At 45.4% G+C, this 13,567-nt stretch overlaps 1 protein-coding gene across 2 annotated transcripts in view; it reads left to right on the forward strand.

Annotated features, from left to right (window-relative positions):
- BLOC1S6 (biogenesis of lysosomal organelles complex 1 subunit 6) overlaps positions 1 to 13,567 on the forward strand; it is a 37,212-nt gene that overhangs the window by 9,631 nt on the left and 14,014 nt on the right. The window contains exons 2-3 of one of the 2 annotated variants that reach the window (XM_053593535.1): positions 834 to 975; positions 7,824 to 7,919. In XM_053593535.1, coding sequence (XP_053449510.1) covers positions 834 to 975; positions 7,824 to 7,919 — 238 coding nt within the window. The remainder of the gene's footprint in view (positions 1 to 833; positions 976 to 7,823; positions 7,920 to 13,567) is intronic. The other variant, XM_053593536.1, reaches the window with a different exon arrangement.

A 13,567-nucleotide genomic window follows, 5' to 3' on the forward strand; every position in this document is an offset into this window, starting at 1 on the left:
AAAAAAAAGAAAGAAAGAAAATCTCTGTTGTCCTCCCTAATAAATAATGACCTCCCCTTTCCTGTGTAAATAATATATCAAGCTATGTGCAAAATAATTGTTGACCTCTATTTTTGTTTTCATAAAAATGAAAACATTTTTAGGTATTACATGTTTGTTTATATAATTTCTTTATAAGCAAATATGTTTTAGTTCCGTGACTATTACCCACTTTTGGCCTGAAACCGCTTTAATAATCCATTTGAAACAATAAATCTGGGGCGGCGCCTGTAGCTCACTGGGAAGGGCACCGGCCCCATGTACCGAGGGTGGTGGCTTCAAACCCAGCCCCGGCCGAACTGCAACAAAAAAATAGCTAGGCGTTGTAGTGGGCGCCTATAGTCCCAGCTACTTGGGAGGCTGAGGCAAGAGAATTGCCTAAGTCTAGGAGTTGGAGGTTGCTGTGAGCAGTGTGATGCCATGGCACTCTACCAAGGGCGATAAAGTGAGACTGTCTCTACAAAAACAAAGAAACAAACAAAAACCCCCCAATAAATCCTTTGCTCTGAAAAATATGTAATCATACAGAATTTTATATGTGTTAATGTGCTTTTACCCTAGACTTTACCTTATTTTAGTAGCTTAAAAACTTTTTTTTTTTTTTTTTGAGCATGCATTACCCATTTATAGAGGAGGCTCAGAAGGTAAACAAAAAGAATACTGATAGTTGGGAGAGTAAGTATGTGTGCTCCCAAACCCACCGCAGGCTTCCTTCCTGCCTACTACACCTACCCTCCTTTTAGTAACTATGTCAAATTAAAAGCCTCCTAAATTTGACTTTTGCTTGGGAACAGGTTTAAGTGACACTTCTCCAGATGAAGGGTTAATAGAGGACTTTCCTGTAGAAGACAAAGCTGTGGAGCAACTGGCAGAAGGATTGCTTTCTCATTATTTGCCAGATCTGCAGAGATCAAAACAAGCCCTCCAAGAACTCACGTAAGCTAACAAAAAACCAGATGTGTACTCTTTTCCTCTCTGGCATGGTCACAGTTTACTGTATAATTGCATACTTTATTAAGGTGAATATTTTGTAACATTCAATCATAATTGAGTATTTCTTTCTTTCTTTTTTCTTTTTTTTTTTTTAGAGACAGAGTCTCACTTTGTTGCCCTCGGTAGAGTGCTGTGGCATCACAGCTCACAGCAACCTCCTGCTCTTGGGCTTAGGCGATTCTCTTGCCTCAGCCTCCTGAGTAGCTGGAACAACAGGCGCCTGCCACAATGCCTGGCTATTTTTTGTTGTTGTTGTTGTTGTAGTTTGGCTGGGGCCGGGTTTGAACCGCCACCCTTGGTATATGGGGCCGGTGCCCTACTCACTGAGCCACAGGCGCTGCCCATAATTGAGTATTTCTAAATCTTTAGTGACAGCAAATAAGATTAGAACAGTATATAGTAATGTAACTGTAAAAAGTGAAATGAATACTCCTTATTGTTTTATGAATGCCTTGTCTATTGGGTGTTGTATACACCTATTTCTTAGTAGAGTTGAAAAATTGCCTCCGTAAAAGTCACACTTGTTTTCATTTGCTGGTTCAAATGAGTTGCCAGAGATCCTTAAGTATCTTTTTTAAGTGACTGTTTCATTCCCAGTAGGTAACTCAACTAGCTAGATACAAGGTTGGAAGGTATGTTAAGAGAGGAATAGAATGAGGTAGAACAGAACCCATAGAATGGGATCAGTATATAAAAATAGACACTGTGACTTTATCAGCTCCAGAGACAAGAGACTTAGCTTCTGCCTCCTGGGTTAGGACCTGTCTGGACTACCCAGGCTGGCCTATCATTTCTTTCTGTAGTGGTCAACTTTAAACTGGCTATGAACTGCTGCTTCTCTGCGTCTTACACTTTGAAAACTTACTTCAGAGGCCTTCATTATGACAAAAGGAGAGGTACAATCAGCACCTATGCTCATTTTATAATTATTAGTAGGGAATTTGTACCCCTTGGTGTTAAGGTGCTAAATGAGTATAAATGTGGTACCGAGTTCTAAGACTACATGTAAGCTACTCTGGTTAGGGAATTGGCAACATTCTCAGTTTCCTGCTAGTTCCAAGTGAGATTTTTTTTATCCCTAGCACATGATTACCTTGTATTTTGATAGTCATAAGATTTTGTGAGGGAGTTTGGATGCAGTGATAGTTTGAAGAAAGGTAAGAAACTCTTTAAGCAAAACTTATCTGGATAATACTTTACTATGGATGCTTGGAATCAAAGTTTAAGTGCAGACATATGGAGCAGAACAGAAAACAAGGAGATGAAACCAGTCTCTCATTGCCATCTTATCTTCGATAAACGAAACAAAAGCATACAGTGGGGAAAAGAATCCCTATTCAATAAATGGTGGTGGGAAAACTGGATAAATACATGTAAAAGACTGATAATGGACCCGCATCTTTTACCACTTATAAAAATTGACTCAACATGGATAAAAGACTTACATCTAAGATATGAAATGATAAAAATCCTAGAAGAAAATGTGGGAAAAACTCTTATGGATGTTGGCCTGGGGTAAGATTTCATGAAGAAGACTTCAGTAGCAATTGCAACAAGAAGAATAATAAACAAATGGGACTAAGTTAATAAACTAAGTTAAGCTTAATTCTGCACAGCTAAGGACACAACAATTAAAGCAACAGACAACTTTTAGAATGAGAAAGATATTTGCATGCTGTGAATCTAACAAAGGGTTGATAACTAGAATCTACAGAGAACTCGAATTAATCAACATAAAAAGGCTCAGCGCCTGTAGCTCAAACGGCTAAGGCACCAGCCATATACATTGGAGCTGGTGGGTTCAAATCCAGCCCAGGCCCTCCAAACAACAATGACACCTATAACCAAAAAATAGCTGGGCATTGTGGTGGGTGCCTGTAGTCCCAGCTATTTGGGAGGCTGAGGCAAGAGGAGCCCAACTCTTGGGCTTAAACCCAAGAGTTTGAGGTTGCTGTGAGCAGTGATGGCACGGCACTCTATCCTGGGCGACAGCTAGAGATTCTTGTTTCAAAAAAAAGAAAAGTCAACATAAAAAGAACAAGCCATCTCATCTGTCACTGGGCAAGAGACATAATGGCTAACAAACATATGAAAAAATGCTCATCATCCCTAATCACCAGAGAAATGCAAATCAAAACCTCCCTGAGATATCACTCAATGCCAGTGAGAGTAGCCCACATCACGAAGTTTCAAATATACAGATGCTGACATGGATGTTGAGAGAAGGAAGCACTTTTACGCTGTTGGTGGTACTGCAAACTAATGCAACCTCTTTGGAAAGAAGTATGGAGAATTCTCAAAGACCTCAAAACTTCTATTTGATCCCACAGTCCCATTACTAGGCATTTACCCAGAAGAAAGGAAATCATTTTATCATAAGGACATTTGCACTAGATTGTTTATCGCAGCTCAATTTATAATTGCCAAGATGTGGAAACAACCTAAATGCCCTTCAACCCAGGAATGGATTAACAAACTGTAGTATATGTATACTATGGAATACTATTCAGCCATAAAATGATGGAGACCTTACATCTTTTGTATTAACCTGGATGGAGTTGAAACGCATTCTTAAGTATCACAAGAATGGAAAAGCAAGTATCCAATGTATTCAGTGCTAATATGAAGCCAGTAGATGATCTAATACATGCCTACATAAGAGAAAAACTCAATTCAATTCAAGATGGAGGGAGAGGGAAGGAGGGAAGTAGGAAGAAGGGAGGAAGGAGTGGGATTGATGTACTCCCACTTAATGGGTACAATGTACGGGTATATGGCACACCTCCTGGGGATGGTGTTACCAGACGAAGAGGGTCCAGCTGCCTGTCACTGTCAGCCAATATGCAGAGACGGGTAGGTCCACCAAACTTTGTCAGAAGGCTGGCAATTCTGGAGAACAGTGAGAGAGAGTAGCCTCGCTAAGACTGTTTTTCTTCCATTTGTAAAATTACAGTTTTATAACATAAAAGTTCAAAGCAAAGACATTAACTCTTATTTTAAATAATAATCAGCATAACTCAGTAACCTGTTATAATATTCCAATTCAAAAATTAATCTCTTAAATCAATCAACCTGAACTATTCAAGATAGGCATCTTTAGGGTGGGAGCTAAATTTATAAAACAGTAAGAATGGGAGACAGGGTATGAAGGTCAGGTAGAACCTAAATGGACCAGACCGGCTGTGCCAGGTCCACCCTAACCTGCCTGACTCTATCCTGTTCTCACTACATGTGCTTTCAGTGGGACACTACTACAACAGGGAGTCTACTTAAAAATACAAACATTGTAGCCTAATTCTTGTACCCTCAAATTAACCTGAAATAAAAACAAACAAACAAAAATACAAAATAAGGTTTAAGTTCAGAATTTGACGATGATATTTTCTAAAATTTAGTATTTGAATGATTTTACTTATCTTCCCAGGCACCTAGATAATAATGATAATGATAGTAAAGTCAGCTGCATGAAATGAACTACATTTTCAGCACTTTAACATGTCTCAATCCTCACACCAACCTTTTGAAGTATCTGATATCTTGATTTACTGTTGAGGAAACTGAAACTCAGAGAGATTAAGTAACTTGAAAAAGATTACACAGGTAATGGTAGAATTGACTATTGAATGTGATGAATTAGTGGTTATTATACTTCTTGAATGTTAAGAAAAGGTAAACAAATTTCAGAGAAAGGAAAAAGTAAATGTTTCCTAATAGCTGCCTCTTTCTCACATCTCTCTACAAATTGCTATTGATAAAAGATGTAGGTGAACAAGTTCTGGTATTGTAAGAAGACAAAGCCCAATGGAGAGAAAGAGCACCCAAACACCGTGTATAAAAGAGGAAAACTTTATTCAGCTAGCGGAGCAGCGGCCCAGAAGAATTCAAAATGACCACGCTCCCTGACTAGCTCAGTCTACTCCTTTTTATCCCCAATCAAAAAGTTCTGGCTTACAAGTACTTTTCTTATTGGTCAGTTTGAATCAAGCTGGAGAAGCAGGCTCCAGCTTTTACAGAACTGTGGGCTTTCACAGAACCAAGCATCAGCCTCCAAGTCCCAGGAAGTTAAGTTTTTATAAATTCCTAAGAGCTGAGTCACCATGGGGAGGACCTCACAGGTATTTCCTTGGGGTCTGCTTGAGAAGGCCTCTGTTCTCTTTGTCCTTACTTTCGCTGGGTATCCTCTCTCACTGGGCTAGGAGGCAATCTGGTTTCTAGTCCTGGCTCTGCCATCATAGCTTTTGTAAGCCATTTCACTATTACAGACACAGAGGCCCACAGAGGTAAAGGAGACAGTAGTGGTATGCAGAAATTAATTTTATTTTATAGCTAACAGTGTTACCCATTGGGGAGGAAGACCAAGAATACGATTTAGTTCTCTCTATAAGAAAGATTATAAATATTTTCATCATATTTATCATTTTAAGACATTGGAAAGTAGAAAAAGGAGGTTCTTGGATCCAGGTTCCTAAAGAAGCCAGGGAAGAGGGACAGTTGTGAGCAGCCTTTATAGGGCCCCCTTTGAGATAATTCAGAATTGGGCCTGAGCTTTATTCCTCAGAGACTGCATCAAGGCTTCCAAACATTCCCGGAATATTTACCACAGATTGTACAAAGCTTCAAGGGAATAGAAGTTAAGTCTTTTTTTTCTGCCCACTGAATTTTAGCTAAACAATCTCTGGAACCTTCTTTGCGAGTGGCTAGACTTAGGAATCAGGAAAACACTATACTTACAATGTTATTTTAAGGGATTTTGATCTAGCTAAATGAAGAGAACATAGGGTGAGGTCTGAGAGGGTGTGAACACAGTGCTTCGTGTCCTCTTTTAGTATATTTAGGCCATGTCACCCTCTAGCATATCATTGTGTTTACCAACCAGGAAGGTCCACTGAACTTTAGTGTCCAGAGTTTTTTTGTTTGGCCAGGGCTGGGTTTGAACGTGCCACTTCAGGTATATGGGGCCAATGCCCTACTCCTTGAGCCACAGGCGCTGCCCCAGTGTCCGGCGTTTTTATTGAGGCTTTATTACTTAGACATGACTAATTGAATCATTGGCCATGAAACTGAACTCAGCCTCCAGCCCTCTCCATTCTCTGAAGGTTGGACTTATATCGCATAGCTCAAAGCCCCAACCCTCTAATTACTTGGTTGGTTTCTGGTATGACCAGTCCTCAGCCTGAAGCTCTAGGGGTCCTCCTTGAGCCACCTCTTTAGCATAAATTCAAGTATGACCTAACAGCTCATGAATAACAAAGACACTCCTGTCCTTGGGAAATTCCAAATATTTTAGAAGATCTGTGACAAAAACCTGGGACAAAGATCAGGCAAATTCCTTATAATATGTGTAAGAGATGTCTGTGCAGATCTTTTGCTCATTTTAAAATTAGGTTGTTTTCCTATTATTGCTTTATGAGTTTTTTTGTATATAGAGGATGCTCCCAAAAGGTATATACACATTTTAAGAAAGGAAAAAACTATTACATTTATAATACTGTAAGTCATATTTGACTTCTGCAATTACAAAAGGTGCTCAACATGACTTGTATTCAACTTTTGTTAATGGTATATATTATTACAATTTTAATACAGATTTTCCCTTTCTTAAAATGTGTATGCATTTTTTGGCACCCTCTGCATTTTTGATACAACTATTTTATGTGTTTTCTCCAATTCTGTAGTTTGTCTTTTTATTCTTTTAACAGTGTCTAGTGGAAGTTTTTTTTTTTTGCAGTTTTTTTCCGGGGCTGGGTTTGAACCTACTACTTCTGGCACATGGGGCCGGCGCCCTACTCCTTTGAGCCACAGGCACCACCCCAGAATAGAAGTTTTTAATCTAAATACAGTTTAAAGGGTGGCGCCTGTGGCTCAGTGAGTAGGGCGCTGGCCCCATATACCGAGGGTGGGGGGTTCAAACCTGGCTCCGGCCAAAGTGCAACAAAAAATAGCCGGGCATTGTGGTGGGTGCCTGTAGTCACAGCTGCTTGTGAGGCTGAAGTAATAGTGAAAGACTTGGGGCAGGACCCCCCACTCTGCCCTGAGCGATGATGACCCCAATCAACCGCAAGAGACGGCGCTTGATGCAAACAGCAAGAGGATTTTATTCCAGCATGCTGGGGCTTGACTCGCAACTCTTTTAGGAGCCGAGGAGTCAAGCCCTGAACAGCAGGTTTTACAAGCTTATAAAGGCAAAAACCATAAAGTAGGGAGGAGTAGCAGACATAGCAGGGGCTTTAGGGAGGGGTAGCAGACATAGCAGGGGCTTTTCCAGATAAGAACAACTCTGGTTCATTACTCATCTGTCTTAAGACAAGATCAGCAGTTAAACATTTGCTCAGCTTTTTTCTCTCAGAACCAGTTACCGGTTATCTGCTTCAGCTCGGGGCTATTTCCTAGGACAGTTACAAAAGGTCACATTCTTATGGTAGGGGGCGAGGGGTGCTGCTACATATCTGGTCCCCCCCCCTTTTGGATTTGGTAGTACTTTCCTTCATTCCCCCATTTGTTTTTTGGGAAGTTCTAATCACGGAACTTCTGGCTCTATGTATTCATTCTCATGGCTATCGTCCTGGCGGAGAGACTGGTAATGCTGTCTGAGCATTAACACTTGTACAGCACTTACTTTCTCCCGGACGAAGGTGACTATATGGTTGAAAATGCAGGGCCCAAAGGTACGGTTATTAAGTCCCAAGAGGAAATGGGGTGCCAGGAGGCCTGCCCAGTCATTTCACATTCCCATTGCTTACAATAGAAATTTTCTGTTGGCCTGGCTTCTAATTCTCCCGTCTCGGGGACAGATATAGAACTCCGTTTGTTGCATCCGGCGCTGGGCGGGCGAGTTGCCACAGCCAGGGGCGTCTGCAACGTACTGGCCTTGGGATGTGGAGCCTTGGGTAAGCGAGCGCTTTGCTAAATGGTGATCAAGGCTCGATGGAACCTCTTTAAAGGTCTCATCGGGGATATCCCCATTATCTAGCCCTGCTATTAAGGCGCAAATATCTGGGGTGAGGGACGGCCACCAGGTCCAAGGAGGGTCCTCTTTTGTAGTACTCCATACTACATCACCAGTCTGAGAGAGAACCTGCCAAGTTAACCTCTGGGGGGCATGGGGATTGGGACCAGAGCTACTTATCACCGGGAGTTGTATCAGCAGGAGCAGGGCCACTGCGGCGGATGCGGAGCTTGAGGGGGTTGTCCGTCTTTCCCACTTTCCACCCGGAGTCTGGCGGTGGTGCTGGTTTGACATGAGACGCGTGGATCCAGGCTGCGATGCCATTAACTTTTACTGCGGTCAGGGTTGTGAGCAGTACTAGGTATGGTCCTTTCCACCGTGGTTCAAGGTTGGCCGTCCGGTGGCGCCGGATGTACACCGAATCTCCAACCTGGAACTGGTGAGGTATTTGCAGATCTCCGGGCTTGTAGGCTTTGATCAGCCGGCTCCACACTTCCTTTTGCACAGTTTCAAGGGCTTTTAATCTGGTGTATAGAGATTGAGAGGAGTAAGATTCTGGGGAAGGGAGGTGCTGCATGGCAACGAGCAGGGGGTGAGCTCCATATAGGATTTCAAAGGGGGTCAGCTTGAGAGTACTAGGGGTGTTGCGCACACGGAACAGGGCAAAAGGAAGGAGGACTGTCCAGTCAGTAATGCCAGTCTCTAAGGATAATTTAGTTATGGCCTCTTTTAGGGTTCTATTCATCCTCTCTACCTGCCCTGAGCTCTGGGGCTGATAAGCACAATGTAATTTCCATTCAAGCCCCAGGATTTTGGCCAAACCCTGACTAACCTGGGCAACGAAAGTGGGACTGTTGTCGGATCCGATTACTTTGGGTAGCCCAAATCTTGGAAAAATCTCTTCTAATATTATTTTGGCCACAACTTGAGCAGTCTCCCTCTTTGTAGGAAAAGCTTCGACCCATTCTGAGAAAGTGTCTATGAACACTAGCAAGTACTTGTATCCGTACTTAGCCGGCTTAATCTCTGTAAAATCTGTTTCCCAGTAGCTTCCAGGGCGATCCCTTTGGAGTCGTTTTCCACGAGGTAGTGTGCTAGGCTGGGTGTTTACTAATTGGCAAGGTCTGTACTCTTTTACAGCTGCATCAACGAGCTTACTTAATTCTATAATATAGTATGGAGAGGACTGAACAATGGTTTTCAGATGCTTGGGGCCCAGATGGATTAATTTATGAAGTTGCCTGAGAAAGGTGATTGCCTGCTCCTCAGGGAGGATGTTTTTCCCTTCCGGGGTTTCTCGGATCCCCTCTGGGGATTCTAGGTGGAGGCCTAATCTGTCCATTCTCTCGAGATCCCGCTCCGAATATTTAAAGTTTTTGATAAGGGGGGGTGCTATTTCTTTAAGGCTAGGCCTTAAAGTGTTTTCATATAGCGGTAGGATGTTGAGCCCTTGAGCTGCCCGCTTAGCTTCTCGGTCGGCTCTTTGGTTTCCCTCGGCAACTCTGGACCCCCCTTTCTGATGTCCAGGGCAGTGGATTATGGCCACTCTCTTAGGGAGGTGAACAGCCTCCAGTAGACTTAGGATTTCTTCCCTGTGTTTAATTTCTTTTCCTGCTGAAGTCAACAGTCCTTGCTGTCTGTAAATGGCCCCATGGACATGGGCCGTAGCAAAAGCATACCTGCTATCGGTGTATATGTTAACTTTTTTTCCTTCTGCCAAACATAAGGCCTGGGTCAAGGCGACCAGCTCGGCCTTCTGGGCCGACGTCCCTTCAGGCAGACTACTTGCCCAGATGGTCTGCTTATCGTCCACCACCGCCGCCCTGGCCACCCTTTTACCTTCTATTATGGAGCTGTTCCCATCAGTGAACCAGGTCAGTTGGGCATCCGGCAGGGGCTGATCACAGAGGTCCCTCCGAGTTCTAGTCTTCTCAGCCAGTACTTCTTGGCATGTGTGTAATACATCCTCCCGGACAGAGGTATCAGGTAGTAGGGTAGCCGGGTTGAGGATGACAGGCAGGCCAAATTGGACTCTGTCTTTATTTAATAGGAGACTCTGGTAATGTGTCATGCGGGCATTGGACAGCCACCGGTCAGGGGGCTGTCTGATGATGCTTTCTAAGGCATGGGGGGCAATGACTGTCAACTTCTGCCCCATAGTCAATTTGTCTGCATCTTTTACCAGTACCGCTACTGCCGCCACAGACCTCAGACAGGCTGGCCAACCACCAGCGACGGGGTCTAATTTCTTGGAGAGGTATGCTACCGGTCTTTTCCATGGCCTTAAAGGCTGCATCAGCACCCCTCGGGCCACTCCTCTCTTCTCATCTACGTATAGGACAAAGGGCTTTGTTACATCTGGTAGAGCCAGGGCCGGGGCTGATAATAATGCCTTTTTAATGTTGTCAAAGGCCCGCTGTTGGCTGGCACCCCACTCGAAGGGAGTGCTTTCCTTGGTCAAAGGGTAGAGGGGGGCTTCCAGAGTAGCAAACCCCGGTATCCATAAGCGGCAGAACCCCGCAGTCCCTAAGAATTCTCGCACCTGGCGGGGCGAGCGGGGAACTGGAGTCTGAGTCACAGTATGCTTCCTGGCTTCTGTTAACCATCTCTGCCCTCCTCTTAGGGTGTAACCCAGGTACGTTACCTCTTTCTGGCAGATCTGGGCTTTCTTGGCGGAGGCTTGATATCCTAAGTGGGCTAGCTCTTCCAGTAACAGTTCTGTGCCCCGATGACACTCTTCCTTTGTCGTTCCAGCTAGTAGTAAGTCATCTACATATTGTAGGAGCGTTACCTGAGGGTGGCTGGTGCGAAAGTGAGGTAGGTCTTGGTGGAGGGCTTCATCAAAGATGGTTGGGGAGTTCTTGAACCCCTGTGGAAGTCGGGTCCATGTCATTTGCCCCGTCATTCCAGAGTCCGGGTCTCTCCATTCAAATGCGAAGATGTTCTGGCTAGAGGAGTGTAGTTGGAGGCAGAAGAAGGCGTCCTTCAAATCTAGGACAGTGTACCAGATATGGTCCGGAGGGAGAGAGCTTAACAGATTATAAGGGTTAGGCACGGTGGGGTGGATGTCTTGTGCCTGCTTGTTTACTTCTCTCAAGTCCTGCACAGGGCGATAGTCTCCTGTGCCGGATTTCTTGACGGGTAATAAGGGGGTGTTCCATGGTGACTGGCACTTTACTAGTATGCCCAGCTGTAGGAGACGCTGAATGTGAGGCCTAATCCCTTCCCGAGCTTCCCTAGTCATAGGATACTGGCGCACTGCCACAGGAGTGGAAGTAGCTTTGAGTTCTATGACTATAGGCGGCCTTTCTGCGGCCAGTCCCATTCCGGCAGTTTCGGCCCATGCCCCGGGATATCTTTCTAGCCAGTCATGTATGAGACTAGTCCCTTTCTCCCGTTGCTTTTCAAAGAGTCTATATGTTCATCCTCCAAATGCGTGGTCAGGGCTGTTACTCTCTTACTCTGGGTTACCTCTGGGCTATCAGGAGTGAAAGTGATCTGGGCTTCCATTTTGGTGAGTAAATCTCTCCCAAGGAGGGGCACAGGGCACTCAGGGATAATTAAGAACGAGTGGGTTACCCGTCACACTCCCAGATCTACTGATCTTCGGGTAGTCCATGAGTACTGCTGATGCCCTGTGGCCCCTACAACCCAAGATTTTTTCTTGGAGACGGGTCCTGATGGTTCGAGTAGGACTGAGTGTTGAGCTCCGGTGTCTGCTAGGAACTCAACTGGCTTCCCCTCCACCTTAAGTATTACCCTAGGCTCGGGGAGGGGTTCTGAGCCCCGTCCCCGCTAATCTTCTTCTTTCTCTAAGGCCAGTACTTTCTTCCTTTTTTAGGACATTCCCTGGCCCAGTGCCCCTTCTCCTTACAGTAGGCACATCGATCCTTATCTAACGAGACGCAGTTGCCCAGGCTACCTGACTTCTTAGTTCTACCTTGGATCTGTTCTTGGCTCTTCTCCCCTACTACTGCGGCCAAAATCCGTGTTAAGTTTTTCTCCTGTCTTCGGTCTCTCTTATTTTCCCTTTCCTCTCTCTCTTTTATGATATACTTTCTCAGCTTCCTTAACTAAATCCTGCAAGGTATAGTCCTGCAATCCTTCAATCCTCTGCAGCTTTCTTTTAATGTCTACAGCTGACTGCCCTATGAAAGTCATAGCCACGGAAGCCCTCTGTCCTTCAGAGGCAGGGTCAAATGGGGTGTAGCGTCTAAAAGCTTCCATTAGGCGCTCAAGAAACACTGAGGGGGGTTCCGTGGCCTCCTGTATTACTTCTCTTACCTTAGCCAAATTAGTGGGGCGTCTTGCCGCCCCACGGAGGCCAGCCACTAGAGCCTGGCGATAGACTGTCAGTCGCTCCCTACCTTCTGCCGTGTTGAAGTCCCAGTCAGGTCTGGAGAGGGGAAAGGCAGCCTCGATGATGTTGGGGAGCTGGGTAGGACGCCCATCCGCCCCGAGTACATTCTTCCTAGCTTCTAGTAAAATCCTCTCCCTCTCTTCAGTAGTGAAGAGAGTCTGTATGAGCTGCTGGCCGTCATCCCATGTGGGCTGATGAGAGAACATCAGGGACTCTGTCAGCCCAGTCAGGCGTTGGGGGTCTTCTGAAAAAGAGGGGTGATTAGTTTTCCAGTTATACAGGTCTGCGGAAGAAAATGGCCAGTACTGGAGGGGCTGGAGAGGAGGTCGTCCCTCATCTGTTGCCACCGGCGGGGGGCCGTATGCCCTCAGGGGCAGGGCAACAGTAGTGTCGGGAGACATTCCTCCCCGGCGGTGACTCCTGGTACCTTGTGCGGGCCCCAGTGAAGGTTCCCCCGGGGGTGCAGAGGGGGCAATCTCCGGATCTGGCGATGCTGGTCCTCCCTGCCCCCTGACAGGAGCCAAGGCGGGAGGGTATGGAGGAGGAGGGGGCGGAGGGTTGAGGAGAAGATGATCAGTCTGAATTTCCGGGTAGATCTTCTTAGGGGAGGGTCCAAGCTGTCGCCCCCTTTTCTGGGACCGGAAGATTGGACAGCGAGCACCCGAGGATTAGACGGGGGCCTGGATGTGGCAGTCCACGGCCGAACCCAGGGGGGTGGATTCTGCACCAGGTCCTGCCAGACTATGATGTAAGGTTGTTGATCCGGATGGGCTCCCGGTCCTCTCTGAAAAACAATCTCTTTGATAGCAAAAATAAGAGATAAGTCAAAGGTTCCTCCTGAGGGCCAGCCGACGTTAAAAGTGGGCCACTCCGAGGAGCAGAAAGTCTGCCATGGGCCTTTTTTAACCTCTACTGACATGTCACGACCTCTTCTCTTCACTTCAGTCCAATGATCTAGAGTCAAACTCAGAGGGGTTGTCACAATCTGTCCCATCGTCAGTAGATATGTCAGAAACACAAATAACAGGAATGACAGAAATATTACAGATACAAGGACCTACCTACCACACTTGGTCCCTCACAAGCCTACAACAGAATCAGACGGGCACGTTTCCCATAATTTTTGATCGAACAACTGGACTCGATCAGCGTCCTTACAGCAGGAGACAACCAGGCGTCCCTGGTTCTCCTCAGTTCCTGGGGTATCCCCCAGGATTTCAGCCTGTGGT

This window comes from Nycticebus coucang, chromosome 6, assembly GCF_027406575.1.
Source record: "Nycticebus coucang isolate mNycCou1 chromosome 6, mNycCou1.pri, whole genome shotgun sequence".
In the NCBI taxonomy this organism is placed as follows: Eukaryota; Metazoa; Chordata; class Mammalia; order Primates; family Lorisidae; genus Nycticebus; species Nycticebus coucang.